General features: G+C 47.3%; 3 protein-coding genes across 3 annotated transcripts; 1 reads left to right on the top strand and 2 right to left on the bottom strand.

Moving 5' to 3' along the window:
• Positions 1-5,469: 5,469 nt before the first annotated feature.
• N7515_003871 (uncharacterized protein) lies at positions 5,470-6,118 on the top strand (the record flags this gene model as incomplete). Its single annotated transcript, XM_056664615.1, has 2 exons — positions 5,470-5,998; positions 6,066-6,118. 2 exons carry the CDS (start codon positions 5,470-5,472, stop codon positions 6,116-6,118), a joined length of 582 nt encoding a protein of 193 aa, XP_056523672.1.
• A 754-nt stretch (positions 6,119-6,872) lies between these two features.
• N7515_003870 (uncharacterized protein) lies at positions 6,873-8,345 on the bottom strand (the record flags this gene model as incomplete). Its single annotated transcript, XM_056664614.1, has 2 exons — positions 6,873-7,328; positions 7,392-8,345. 2 exons carry the CDS (start codon positions 8,343-8,345, stop codon positions 6,873-6,875), a joined length of 1,410 nt encoding a protein of 469 aa, XP_056523671.1.
• A 975-nt stretch (positions 8,346-9,320) lies between these two features.
• On the bottom strand, positions 9,321-12,626 carry N7515_003869 (glycoside hydrolase family 18 protein; the record flags this gene model as incomplete). Its single annotated transcript, XM_056664613.1, has 4 exons — positions 9,321-9,853; positions 9,903-9,992; positions 10,042-12,512; positions 12,574-12,626. 4 exons carry the CDS (start codon positions 12,624-12,626, stop codon positions 9,321-9,323), a joined length of 3,147 nt encoding a protein of 1,048 aa, XP_056523670.1.
• Positions 12,627-13,605: the final 979 nt, after the last annotated feature.

The raw sequence follows: 13,605 nt of genomic DNA, 5'->3' as shown, positions 1-13,605 counted from the left end.
TAGGAATGATCATAGCCCATGAAGCGCGTTCAGTGGAAGCAGGGTTGGAAACTTGGCTGCACATCGTGCGTATTACTCCTAGGACGAATTGCATGCATTCTGGGGCATGTGCATCAACCTGGTGATCCTGGGAGCGCTGTATGCTCCCTTCTCTACAAGACTGGCTGTTGTTAGGACTATTCCATCGGACACATCGGACAGCAGTTCCAAAGATGAGCTATAAGTACTGGTTGAATTTCCATAAAATATCAGGTTATCAGAACCGGAGAAAAACCACCATCACAACAAGTCGGCTTTCCTTTTGCTCTCGCTGAGTCCTCAAGCTCATTCTACACTCTTTTTCAATATTGAGACATCGAAATGTTTCTCCAGGCTCTCGATTCAGCGGGCGAAAGACACGGGTCGCAACGCAAATCCACTGAGTCCTGCCAATAACTCTTCCGAGAGTCTGACTTCCATAACGGGTATAAATGTGCTGGTAAGGTCAAAGTCCTTCACCAGAAGTACGTCGACCTATGGATCGAGTGAGTGGCCGCGAAATGCTATTTCAGCTTCCCTGTTTGTTGACTTACAAGGTTTCTTGATGTAGGCGGGATGGCTCTACAAAGCTATGAGCTGGAGAAGGAATCTGCCGCCCCAACACTGTTCTGATCAAAAGATTTATCTGGTGGTACACGCTTTCTACGAGAGGCCGGCTTCAACCTGATAGAAGGCCCACGGTGACCACTACTTTGACGTGTGCTACGAGGTTTTCAGGGGCTTTGTGACAGCAACGGGAAGCGCGATTGCTGCAAAGGACTGTTCGGAAACTTACAGGGTCAGTATAGTCCATTTTGCCAAGGCTTTTGATGTTGAAGCCCGCCTTCTCATAGTGGATCAGATTTGATCTGTATGGTCGCGGGACTTATAGGAGAGATCACTAATGAGGCAGGCACAAGACTTAATTTGCTTATTGTGTCTCTGCAAAAGTGGTGCTTTATTTACTGGCCATGATTCTTCTAACTATTGAGCAACGCTGAAAATCAAAGGACAAACTGGCTCAAAATTGCCACTACATTGTTGGGTGAATGGGCCAACTGATCTCATTCAAGTTTCCACCCTCAATTTGACACCCGCCGTTTTCCAGAAGTCACTTTGGTCCATATGATTTTAGAAGACGGTTGTTTTAATAGAAGCTGCCCAAGGTGCATGGGTAACACGCCTCAGTTGACAAAATACACAGAGATAAAATCAGAACAAAAGCATGGCTAGCTTCTTCTCTGGTCAAGAATGTGACCAGGAAGCCGGAAAATATAATTTTTGATAGGAAAATGCGGAGGGCTGGAATTACACAATTCATGTTAGTCTTGGGATTTGAGGTCACCACGACCAACAATGGGCAGGAAGCCCTTGACGCGTGGAAGCACGATTCATTTGACTGCATTCTCATGGATCAGGAAATGCCTGTTACGACGGAAGTTCAGCGGCGCGAGAGATTCGGGCACTGGAAAAGGACAAGGGAACGTATACCCCTATATCGCATATGATTTATCAAGCCGGACTGTCTACGGTAATGAGAAAGGACCCAACGAAATATTAGGTCAGCGGAGAAGAACCCCTACACTATAGTAGATGGAGAAATTGTGATCTTGCTTCAGAACACTGTCTTCGGCCAGAGTGCCCTTAGCTAGCGTAGGTCTGATTGGCTGAAATTGGTAGTCTTGATGTGAGCAAGGTTAAACTGCCCTAGGCAGTGTCAGTTTTGTGAACGAACTTTTAGTCTGATTTATTCAGATAATTCTCTCGCTGCTTACTGAGATACAATCGGAGTGCCATACTTAGTGCACTCTGAACTGCAATGACTCCTTCTTATGCTACTAGAGTCTAAATGCACACGGGGGACGTTCGGCCAAGTTTACCCGCGGCTAATTCTATTCTGATCCGCTATTTAGGCCAGGCGGGTAGCAGTCAACAGTAGACTTCTCCTGGGTATTTAGAGATCAATCTGCGGGGGTTTACGACCTCCGAGCAAATATTTCACATACGTTAAATTATCGCCAGCGGACAAAGATAGATCGTAAACTGCAATACCCTAGTATTCAGGTAGAGGCGGTCTTTTAGGTGTCGAGACGTCGAAGTAGCTAGTGCTTAACAGACCGCGGGGAATTTAAACGGCCGCTGAAAGCTCCTTTGTGCTGTGTAAGTCGACAATAAACGCGAGCGATGAAGAATTATTGGTCACCGAATAATCTTGTGATATAATTGGGGACAGGATGGTGACGTACAATTAGTGCTGAGTAACCCCGGCAAAGTCTGCGAACAGATAATAGCAAAACTAGCATAGTGGGTGAAAAGTGAGGTTGCTTTACTTATTCAGCCGAGTATGTTCACTTTGGCAGAGAGTGAGTGCATAGAAAAACTAAATATTGAGACACAAACTTCATATTCTGACGGACACTTGAACGAACAATCTTGAACGAACAGTCTTGAACGAACAGTCTTGAACGAACAGTCTTGAACGAACAGTCTTGAACGAACAGTCTTGAACGAACAGTCTTGAACGAACAGTCTTGAACGAACACTATATTGACCTTCATAATCTGACGGACACTTGAACGAACACTATCTTAAACTTCATAATCTGACTAACACTTGAACGGACACTGTCTTGAACGAACAGTATCTTAAAACGAACATTATAACAGTATCATGAACGAACAGTATCATGAACGAACAGTATCATGAACGAACATTACCATGATTTGCTTTTAGTATTTAGTGGAGCCACTAATTAATCAAAGCCTTGTCTGCAATTCGCTCGGCCTACAGGCTGGGGAAAGTCTTTATTACCACAGTTAAATAAACATAATTTGACCCATGTTTCCATTGAGGATAAGACTAACACGATCCGCGCCTGCGTGTATTTTTGCCGTAGGGGGATTCTTTAACAGAAATCAAAGGTGTAAATGATATGGTCAAACAAACGATAAAGTTTTGGCTACTTATAGAATGGCCATTTTGAACAGGTTCTAGGTTGAGCTAACCTGATCTGAGCTAAACAGATTTGAGTTAAACAGGTTTGAATTAAACAGCTTAAAGCTCGAGCAACTGAATGAATGTGTAGCCTCAAAGTTACGTGATCTTATACTTTGACTATACTGGCTTGGATATCGCGTAGGCGAGATTATATCTTGTCGTTCTGCGATGATTATTTGCCTCTTTCAGGTATCCTATGCCATTTAAAGGCGGTGTCAATTGCGCGGACACAGGGTGTTTGGACAATGTTGACAGTTTGAGATTTTGAATAGTTCTTGCCAGTTCCACGGACTGTGTAAAATGCCGTGTAAAAATTGAGGACAGATCTTGGCTTCCTCGGCTCAGGTTAAAGCCGAGTAGTAGTCTCCAGCACCGCGAAGAGGTGTCTGTCATTTGCTGGAGGGCGGGCAAGAGAAATCTCATCGCAACCCGACCTGGTACTTGATCCAGGGTTTGTGCATGGCCAACGGTCTGCGTGTGGAACTGAATCCGACCTGAGCCGTAAAGGGACATAGCTCAGGATTTCGTACCTGGTACTTGATCCAGGGTTTGTGCATGGCCAACGGTCTGCGTATGGAACTGAATCCGACCTGAGCCGTAAAGGGACATAGCCCAGGATTTCTTACCTGGTACTTGGTCCAGGATTTGGGTTCGTACTACAGTGGGTTTACCGTTTGCCATACCCTCGACCTCGATGGGTGGGCTCACAGCAGAAGGCCACTAGTAGCCACATTCAAACGAGGGGCTAAAAGGAGAAGAGGAAACAACGGTGGAGGGCTTGCCTTTATGCTGGGCCCTATGGGGCCCTGTACATGCCAATAACGCAAAATGGGGCTTTAACCCCAGCGCTGGCCTCCAGCTCCCAATCGGCAGGTCCTAGAACTACGCATCAACGCGCAGTTAACTGAGAGCGCCGTTTTATCCGGAAATTTGTATTGTCCTGACAAATGGGCTAACCAAACATGAACTACATGGCTTAAGCCACAATAATGATTCGTCGATGATGTGGCGCTGGGCTAAGCGAAGAGTGATTTCGGCTGTGTGATCCACGCTTGCTGATAGTATCAAACACGATGTGCTGTTCATGGACCTGACGCTGGTCGCAGCCTTCGTTCTCGGTAAGAGGGTCACGATCAACGAGCCTGCCACCATGGGCGCTCTGATAGACGTTGACGTCGTACGTGAAGAAGGTGTTACTCGCTCATGGGGCTGACACAGGTTGTCTCGCCTCCCTAGGAAGGCGACAGAAGGGCTTGAACTCAGCGCGGAGCAGGAAGATCGTGCGAACACCGACGTGGTACTCATGTTTCCGGAATTGATCTGGATATGTCAGTCTTAACTCCCAAGTGAAGAGGCGTGGAGATGGGGAAGAGTGGATCCCATGTAATTCTCTGTCTTACATTTCACGCCGAAGCTTGAAGCACGAGGGATGGTGTTTGCTTCTTGGGCACAACGGCAGCTTGGATGGAAGATACTGCTGCATCATAGCGGGCAGGTCACTTGTCGGTGCCGCATCCCTTTGGCACCTCTGGTGGCTTCTGCACAAGATCGTTGTCAGCCAGGCCAGTGTGGGACATGGCAAGACAGGTATGTTGGATGGAGGCGGCGAGGTTTGTTGATTGACGCGTGCTTCCGACCTTCTGGTAAAGAGAAGCACAAGATGGATAATGCCAAAGAAGATAAGAAAAACGATAAAACGCGAGAGAAAGGATGGCCAAAGCGATGAACAACGGTGGTTGGAAAGGTCAAGAATGAAAGGCGAAGAGGCACCAGGACAGAGGGTTAAGTAGCTTTGAAAGAGGCGGGACGATCGGTCACGAGCCTTTAGTCACGGGCCTTTGGTCACCGACTTTCATAGCAATGGGAGACGAGGCTATTCCCACGTCCCATTTTGGGGAAAGGGGAACAGCGCGATACCGCCTCAAAAGGTCGAATACCCTCGACCTAATTACCAGGTGACGTCCTATCTTCGATATTCCCTTGATCATGTCTATAACCTCCGGAAAAATGTTGCTACGGCTCCGACTACTACCAAGAGATCATAGTCAGTATCCGAGCTTTTCTATCCATACAGCGTAACAGCCCAGATTTGGTCAAAGGGATAGGGTAACTGCCGTGCGGCCCGCGCCGGATTAGGGTCACGTGAGCATGTGACCCAATACTTGTTTGCACACTTTGCACCGCTCCCTCCCTGTGCCTACTTTCATGTTTGTTCAGGCTTCTGATAGATTGCATCTGGCCCAGCCAAAATGAATCAGTTTTGGCTTCAGTCCTTCACCGATAGAAGTAGAACAATAACATTATAGCCTATTATCTATATAGGTTTGATGTAATGATGCCGCCTTCGAACGTTTCTGCCTTACATCACCACCTTCGCTATCTAGTTGCCAACCCCCTTTCCGTCACTCCTCCTTCCGTGAGTTCCGTCTACAACCTCCGAAATATCGCGCTTCGATGAGCGCAGGCAAACTTGAGATGGCTACCACCACGCACCATGACTGCCCCCAGGGCTTTGCTGATAATGACTTTGCTGTTGAGAATTATGACAACTACCCTTCCACTTTTTGCAGCTTGGAAAACGAGAATCTCTTTCCCAGGTCCAAGTTTCCAATGTTCCGTGAGAGGGATACTCCTGCCTCGCACGAAGCATATGCGCTGCTACGACCAGCCCTCCTTCTTACGTCTCGAATAATAACACAATACTCTCAGTCATTTGCCCTCTTTGTCCGCCGTCAACACCCAGGCTCCCCGGACGCATGGCTTGGGGCTGATGCCGAGCTCGAACTCTCAAAGGAAGAGATCACTCTATGCATCCAGCGCACTATCCCCGATATCGACTTTGACCCCGATATGGACTCGAATTCTTCCTCGTTTGCAACGACGACCTTGTTGCCAGACCGGCCGTCGGATCTCATCATCGTGGACTACAATCTTATCCGACTGCTTAAGGATTCGGCTTCGAGTGATAGTCAGAAAATGGCGGGTCTAGCCTTTCTAGCAGTCCTACTCGCTCACGGATTGGCCCACGTTTTAGAGTTTCGCAGCATCAGGGCCGGTCGACTACGGTCTGATGGTCAGCCTTTTGAAGCCCCTGCTGGCTTAACGTGCCGCGAGGCTGGTACTGCTTGGGGAATTCGTGCATTTGGAGGCCGGGTTTACCCGGTCTGTCAGCCTGAGAATTCCTTGGCAAATATGCGTGGTTTATGCATCGAAAGCGCCGCATTGGATTTTGATATGATGAAAGTGAGTGAGAATTGGATTCGTCAACTTTTCACCGAGTCCCATTGGACTACCGTGCAGCTGCCCCTCCGAGCCCCAATCGACAAATACGCACGATACACACTTCTTGAAGACGAGCTGATTGATTGGCGGCGTGATCTGTTCACGAAACAAAAGGCGCGCAGTTCAGACGTACGGGTAGGATCGGGAAGCCCCTGCAAGAAGCCCCGGTCGACTGGGCCGCTCAAGATATGTGGAGGCAAGAGAGTGCAGATGGAGCTGGAAGTGGATCAGAGTGATCTCAACCGCGTCCATCCCGGGCGAGGCCCAATTTGATGATCGTGAGAATGGCCATATTTGATTGGAGGTGCATTCCATGGCGAGATTTCAAGGTTGAATCCATCAGAACATCAGAAAGCCATCACGCCGTGACCGCCCAGACGGAATTATCTCCAGATGCCCTCTACCATGCTATTGCTGTTGGTATTAGTGTAGGTAATTATTGGTCGAGGCCTGTTTACAATGCCAACACTAGACAATGCATTCCATCCAGTCTCTGATCTGCTGTTGTGGCTTTGAGCGGTCTAAGTAGTTAGAGGGAAGTACCATACTTAGGTAACCACCTGGCACAAGAGCGATCAAGCTCCCATCTTGGCCATATATTCCAGGGTATACTGATCTGGGTCCCAAGAGAGAAGCCTTGTCTCATTCTCCTGAAGCTTCAAATCCACATATTTATCCATGATTTCCTTTTCTTCAGGTTCCAAGAGATGAAGTCTTTTCTTCCATACATCGCATATGTTGTCGTCAGAGGTACTGGACCCGAAGAATCGCCGATCGATCTTGTTCCAATATATGGCGTCAAAGGCGAAATTGTTCCTTGCAGCATACATGATCCAAAAGTCTCCGCTCTCCCAGCTATGTCGCATCCGACTAGAGAGTCGCTCGCTTTCTTCGTGTCGTTCGTTCCGAGTCTGGTACGCGTCCTCTTCGCAATCCATCATTGCCTGAAGGAAGATCTGAAGCCGTTTCTCATACTGTGCACACCAGTCATCAAGGCCTTTGGTCCAATATTCCGGCTTTTCGAGAAGAAGCTACCAGGGTGGAGCATGCGTAAACTCAACTGGGGCGGTATACGTGAACTCCCAATCCACCACCCCAACGACTTTTTCAGCTTTATCGACCATGACATTCTGTGGTCGAAAGTCGTCGCACAAAACTGGAAATGGGCCATGCTCATGGGACATCCACTTGTCCCTAAGCTCCCGATCTCGGACAACTTTCCGAAATAAGAATCTAGCAACAAACTTACGCCGGCAGTCGTCGGCCGAGTCTATAGCATCGTTCCTTTGGTGTTCGAGGTGTGAGATGTGTAGCTTTGCTAGGGCTTCAAAGTACAACGACGCTCTGTCGTACGTCACGGTGGGGAGTTTCGATCGAGGTAGCGTCCCTAGACGCACAATTTCATTCATAGACATGGATAATGGCCGATATGCCACTTCCCACGCCGATTTGCCGGTTTGTTTCAGAGACCCAATCCGGTTCAAAGATAGTGTAGAGAGAGAAAAGACAATATTGGCTAGTTCTCTATAGGCAGCTTTTAGCTTTGTGGCGCTAATATCCGGATTAAGTTCTGGACGTTGTTCTGGTTGGCGTCCCGGCGTCTCGAGAAGATCAGACATGCTTCTCTCGTGGTCAATATAGTCCGTGATTATAAAGGGACCCAAATTTGATGGACTGTCGTTTCTCCCTCCCCAGCGGGAGACCATAGGAACTGGAATCGGCATTGTTTGTGAAGTTCTTTCGGTGATGAATTGCATGATAGAGACCTCATTACGAACTTTTTCCTCAGGAAACATATGAACGCCAGGCAGTGGGAGTCTTAAAAGAGCGCCAGCATCGGTATCGGTGAATGTCATGAGGAAGCTAGCGTTGAAACCGCCGCAGTTGAAAATTTTGAAATCGGCCCATTGGCGAGGGGAATGATGTTCAGCGAGGAAAATTCCAATCTTATTGTAGATGTCTCCATCAAAGAGAAGATCTAGCCAGAATTCTTCGTTCTGGTCGCTTTTTTCCCAGGCAGCATCATCGAAGGGCAGACGTGGATTCATTTGACGAAAGCGACAAGACGAAATCAGAAGGTATGTCGAACGTGTATGATGTCGAACAAATATGAAGTGTCGGTGTGAATATCTTGATGAAGGAAGTTGATTAGGTATCAAGAGAACAGGGGAAACGAGCCATAGTACATCGAGGCCAAAATCAGGCCAAATATTGGTCATCAATGCCTGTCCGCTATTCCATCTTCGTACCAGCATGACTTATTGCTTTTTGCCAATCTTCGGCAATTTGGATTTTGGACAATGTTAATCTCACAACATTCCAGCACGGCTCCTCGAGGTTTAGCTCATAATACATACTACGCAGGCCAGTAAGAAAACTAGTAGACTACAACTACGAAACCATGTTGAAATTGATCAAGCCTAATTCGGGATCGGGCCATAGAGTCAGAGCTGGGCGTCGGAACTCATCGGTCCATAAATCTATTATCTCGCTTGTCTTTGCTTCCATCTAGGTTCTTTCTTCTTCATCCCATTTTAAGTCAGGCCCAGCACTCTGGTACCACCAAGATAAATCAAAATAGCTCCCGTGAGGGGTCCAAACCCCAGTCCCCACCTTTCGCCAAACTGGGCGAATTTTCAAGGCTACGTACCACCAGAGCTTCGCTTCCCTTTATATAAAGAACATCCCGAGTCGCTAAAAATCATCACTTCACTCCCGCCCCAATTGAAACATTCATGATCTTTATTAGTATTAGTACGGAAGTATTGTGATGTTGAGGCTAAATGCTGAATTTTCAAGGTACAATCTACTAGCCCTAATGTTCCACTTCAGGTAGGTACCTGGTTGCGGTGATGTGTACCAAATATATAGGGTAGATTAGACAGAGGACACCAGTCCAACATCCATGTTCCAGGGTTGAAAGAAATTTGAGAATGTCATGGACATAGCGTTTGTCCGGGCAATGACACGAGAAACACATTGACAACAAAGTTCAGGAAAAGAGATACATCATCCCGCGAGCCCTAGTTATTGGGTTGCGTTAGGATTTGCCCATCGGGCGTAAAGGGTTGGCTTCTGTCGTAACCATTCCAACCAAACTCCTCGCGCAATGGACACGTAGGATCTCCCGTCTCATACTCAGAAGTAGTCAATTGACCCCTGTTTGCCGCAGTAAACGCCTCAGCAGTGATCATATCCTCATCCCACAAGTAATTTCCAAACCGAGTCAGTCGCTGGGCCCAGGTAGGGAGATCGTCTGGCATGGATGCGTTGGGAATGTCTCCCGGATACCAGAATAGCGTTTCGGCATTACTCTCGTTCTGAGTTTCACATCTTAGAATTTCGGCGCGCGTGTTGAGAGTTTGCCGTCTGTTGCCATCCACGCGAGCGCGTGGATGTTCATTTTCGAATGCCTGGGCATGAAAAGCGTTGATGGCGTATATTCCTGGTCTCATGATACCATCACGGTCTGCCAGATGTTCGAAATGAAAATGGAAGACTGCCCATCTATCGTCCTGATATTCACGGTATTCCTCACCAGGAAGTTCCCAGACCACTGTCGAGTATTAGTTGTGAACTTGCTATACATTTGGTGGGATACGTACTCTCAATAATGTTTTCTCCTCTGTTAGTATATATGACCATTTCATAGAAAAATGGCATCGAACCATCGATAATTCTTTCCACAATAAATCCTTTTTAAAGTCAGTACCAGAGTGCGCGAGATTGGAGTGATTAGCTTACCCCAGTTTGGCTGTCCCTCAGCTGTTTCGGTGGATGATAACACGGCCGCAGACTGCCTGATATTGCGTATTACCAGACCATCTTTAGAACGGACTGATCGCTTGTTGTTGGCCACCGGACAAGCAAGCACACAGACTTTCCCAGGGTCCATGTAATCGTCCGCAAGTATCCCATTGTATTCATCCAAAGAGCACATGATTTCAGATGCCCATTCCTGCGGGCTATATTCATGTGCATCAGGGTTTCTGTCCTCGTCATTGGTCCAGGCAATGATGTTATCACTTGACAAATTCTCCCATTTATCCGTTAGATACTTGTCCCACATATCTTTTGTGTAGGTCATTGTTTTGGTGTCACTCCCCGTTGCGCCGCCTCGGATCAGCTTTTGCGCAATATGGAGAACTGCGAGCCAGTGCGTATCTTTGAGGACGCTCTGTTGTCTCTTGCTAAGACCACCGGAAGCACCGCAAACAGGATCCTTCACCCAAGCAGCAAGGTCATTCTCATATTCTGCCAGCGAGGGAACGAGAACTTTTTGTGAGGCTTTATAGGTCCCTGTACAGCAATATGCTTTTGCTCCGCCACCATTGCCAATGCACTCTTCGCCTCCTTCCAGTGCAACTTTGATCTCGTTCGATTTGCAGCCGGACATACACGTCTTTCCAGTTGTGCCGTAGGTTTCAATATCATCTCTCCAGGTGCATGTGCCCCAGGTGGAGTTTTTATCAGATATATCACAGCAGTATTTGCGCTTTTGAAACACATACCTCCAAAAGGAAATATCGTCGTCCCAGTAGGATTTGTCGTAGTCTATATCACAGAAATCGGCGCCACTACCAGTGGTAGAAGTGACGAATTCCGTGGGCCATGCTGAGCCGCCAAAGGTGCATTTTCCACTATTGCATTCTGGACTTGTAGCCCAGTCACAATTGTCGTAGAGCCTCGTAGCGTTTAACAACTTTTTGGTATCATCTTCCATGGTACAACAAGCTGCCTGGTAACCACGTCGACAACCTCTCGTGAGTGACCCAACCTCACGGTAACCGGAGGGACAACTGCCGTCGCATTTTCCGCCTCTGAAGGAATAGAACCCGCACTTTGGGGCCTTTTCGCCGGGTGGGCAGCAAAGTCTTCGAGCATGCGGAGATGTGCAAGCAGTATCATCAAGCATGATTTCGTTGGCGGTGGTGCTCCAATCATCATCACGAGTCATCATTAACCATCCTGCAGGACAGTAATCGCCACAATTGGACCACCTGCACTGGGCGTGGTTCTCCACTTTGGTCATGTAGGGGTCTTCAGGTTCAATATCCGCATATTCCTCTTGGAAGATGCCTGGTAGTGTCTTTTGGGTTCGTTCAGAAACCCCTCCCAGTGCTTTAGAGTACTTCGCATCTTTTGTATCGTGGCTTATAGCCCAAACCATGACACCTCCCAGGCATTGTTCACGTGCGTAGTCAACCTTGAGCTTAAGGGTCTTAGAGTCATCGTAAGATAACCACTGGTCATCCCAATGGAGCACCTCGACGGCAGCATCTTCGTAGAATGTAGGGGTGAGATCCTTGTCATTGACAATTGTGTCAATCTCACTATTCAACAAGATTCCCACTTCACGACTGCAATTTCCCTCATTTGCGCCTGATGCAAAAAGGCAGCCTGGCTTGACACAACCTGAGTCAACAAGGGTATATGCGCGGGCGTAGAATGCAAGACCCATAACAACCTTGGAGGAATCAATTTTGTTGCGCCATAGCAGCTCCATTGCCTTATCAATCTCCGTGAGGTTGGTGTGCGCATTGAGATACTCACCAGTCCATTGGTTCCCAAGATCCCATTTTCCGTGCAAATCGTAAGACATGATATTGAAGAAGCTCACGTGAGGTTCAAGCTTCACAATATCAAAATGTTGAAGGTACCAATAAGATGCAGGGAGCGTAATTGAAAGCTCATTTCGTCCTCCAGAGCCATCCAAGGCACTCTTCAAGTTGGCCATGAAGGTTGGAAAGTTTGCAAAGTCTTCAGGACGGCCATTACGATCATCAGCCTCGGGATATTCCCAGTCCAGATCAACACCATCCAAGTTGTAAGTAGACAAGAAATTGAGAAGCGATTTGAAGAATTTCTGCTGGTTTTTCTTTGACCGTGCAATATCAGAAAATGTTGTTTGCGTTGGCCCAGGATCATTGAAAGTCCATCCGCCAAGAGCGATCAAGACTTTGAGATCAGGATCCAGGGTCTTCAAATCTGTCACTCGCTTGAGTAGTGCAAGATCTTGGGTCTGGTCGGGGCGCACTTCAAAGGTGACAGGATCAATGGCCGCGAAAGCAAAGTTGATGTGTGTGTAAACCCCCATGGGAATCTGTTCTGGCCAGAAGGCGTTGCACGAACGGCGAGCCGACCACGCCTCATAGTACCCAACAACACGATCCAACGTAGAAGTCTTCTTGTCGCAAGTTGAATGGGAGAAGGTTCTATTTCCGCACTGCCTAGCATTAGTTGAAGCAACCCTGAAGGTGTCGAAAGGCTACTCACAAATTCCTTAGTCGTTCCACAGAAACCCTATACACGAGAAAGAAAGTGACCATTAGTAAATGAGTCTCCACCGAAGATGGTACAAGAGGTCCAATATCAGATTGTATTGACGTACAAAATCAGAACAGCAGACATTTAGAGGACATTTTGATTTTTCTGCCCAGTCCAAGCCAAAGCCCGGATCGCATTCGGCTTTGGCATCACAGCCAGAGACGCACACTTTAGGATCACAATAGTCAGGGCCAAGTCCACAGTATCCTGCATTTGAGCTTCATTGTGCCATTGAAATCGTCAGCAGTGAGAGGAGGCAAAAGTTCCAATTGGATTCGTACCAGCATCCTGTTTCGCAGGGAGTATTTGCATCACATTGGAGCTTGAAGTCGCAGGTGTCAACACAATTGCCATCCCCACAATGGTCTTCACCTGTCCCACACCAGCCGTCTTTTGAGCAGCATCCAGTTGCACATGGATTATTTTTGCTACAATTCTGGGCTAACACAGGTACAACAATTCCCAATAACAGCATGAAAAAGAACACGGCAGACACCAACGAGACGGACTTGTTCATTGGCGCCATGATCAGGAAGGACTTGTGAATTTCTTCTCTTCTATGCAAAAGCGAAGAACGGAAAGAGGAAGATAGCCGTAACCGGTTTTATCATGAAAAGAAAATGTCACCCGCCAAAGATGAAGAAATTACTTAGTAGTTATTATTATTATATTTCTAGTACATAAGTTGAATACCTAACTAGTACTTGATTTGATTTCCGAGAAGCAACAGCACGCCAAGAGTAAGTATCTGCTTCCCTCCTTATCATTTGTTCCGGCTACTCCATTTACATTGTCTTTAGTTCAAGGCTAGTCGCGTTCCAAATCTGAGACAGCGCTAGTAGGATTGATACTTTTTCCGAAAAGGAAACGCAATTATCGCTCAGTAGTCAACTAGTTAGTAGTCTAGGGGTTAGTTAGGTAACCTCAGGGATAATTCAGATCTAAGCGAGGTGGAGAGGTGGTCCGGTGGATATGCTCTGG

Source organism: Penicillium bovifimosum (assembly GCF_028826915.1).
Source record: "Penicillium bovifimosum strain IBT 22155 chromosome Unknown utg000003l_segment0_segment0, whole genome shotgun sequence".
NCBI lineage: Eukaryota > Fungi > Ascomycota > Eurotiomycetes > Eurotiales > Aspergillaceae > Penicillium > Penicillium bovifimosum.
Note: the sequence above shows the minus strand (reverse complement) of the source record. Positions and strands in the feature narration are given on the sequence as shown.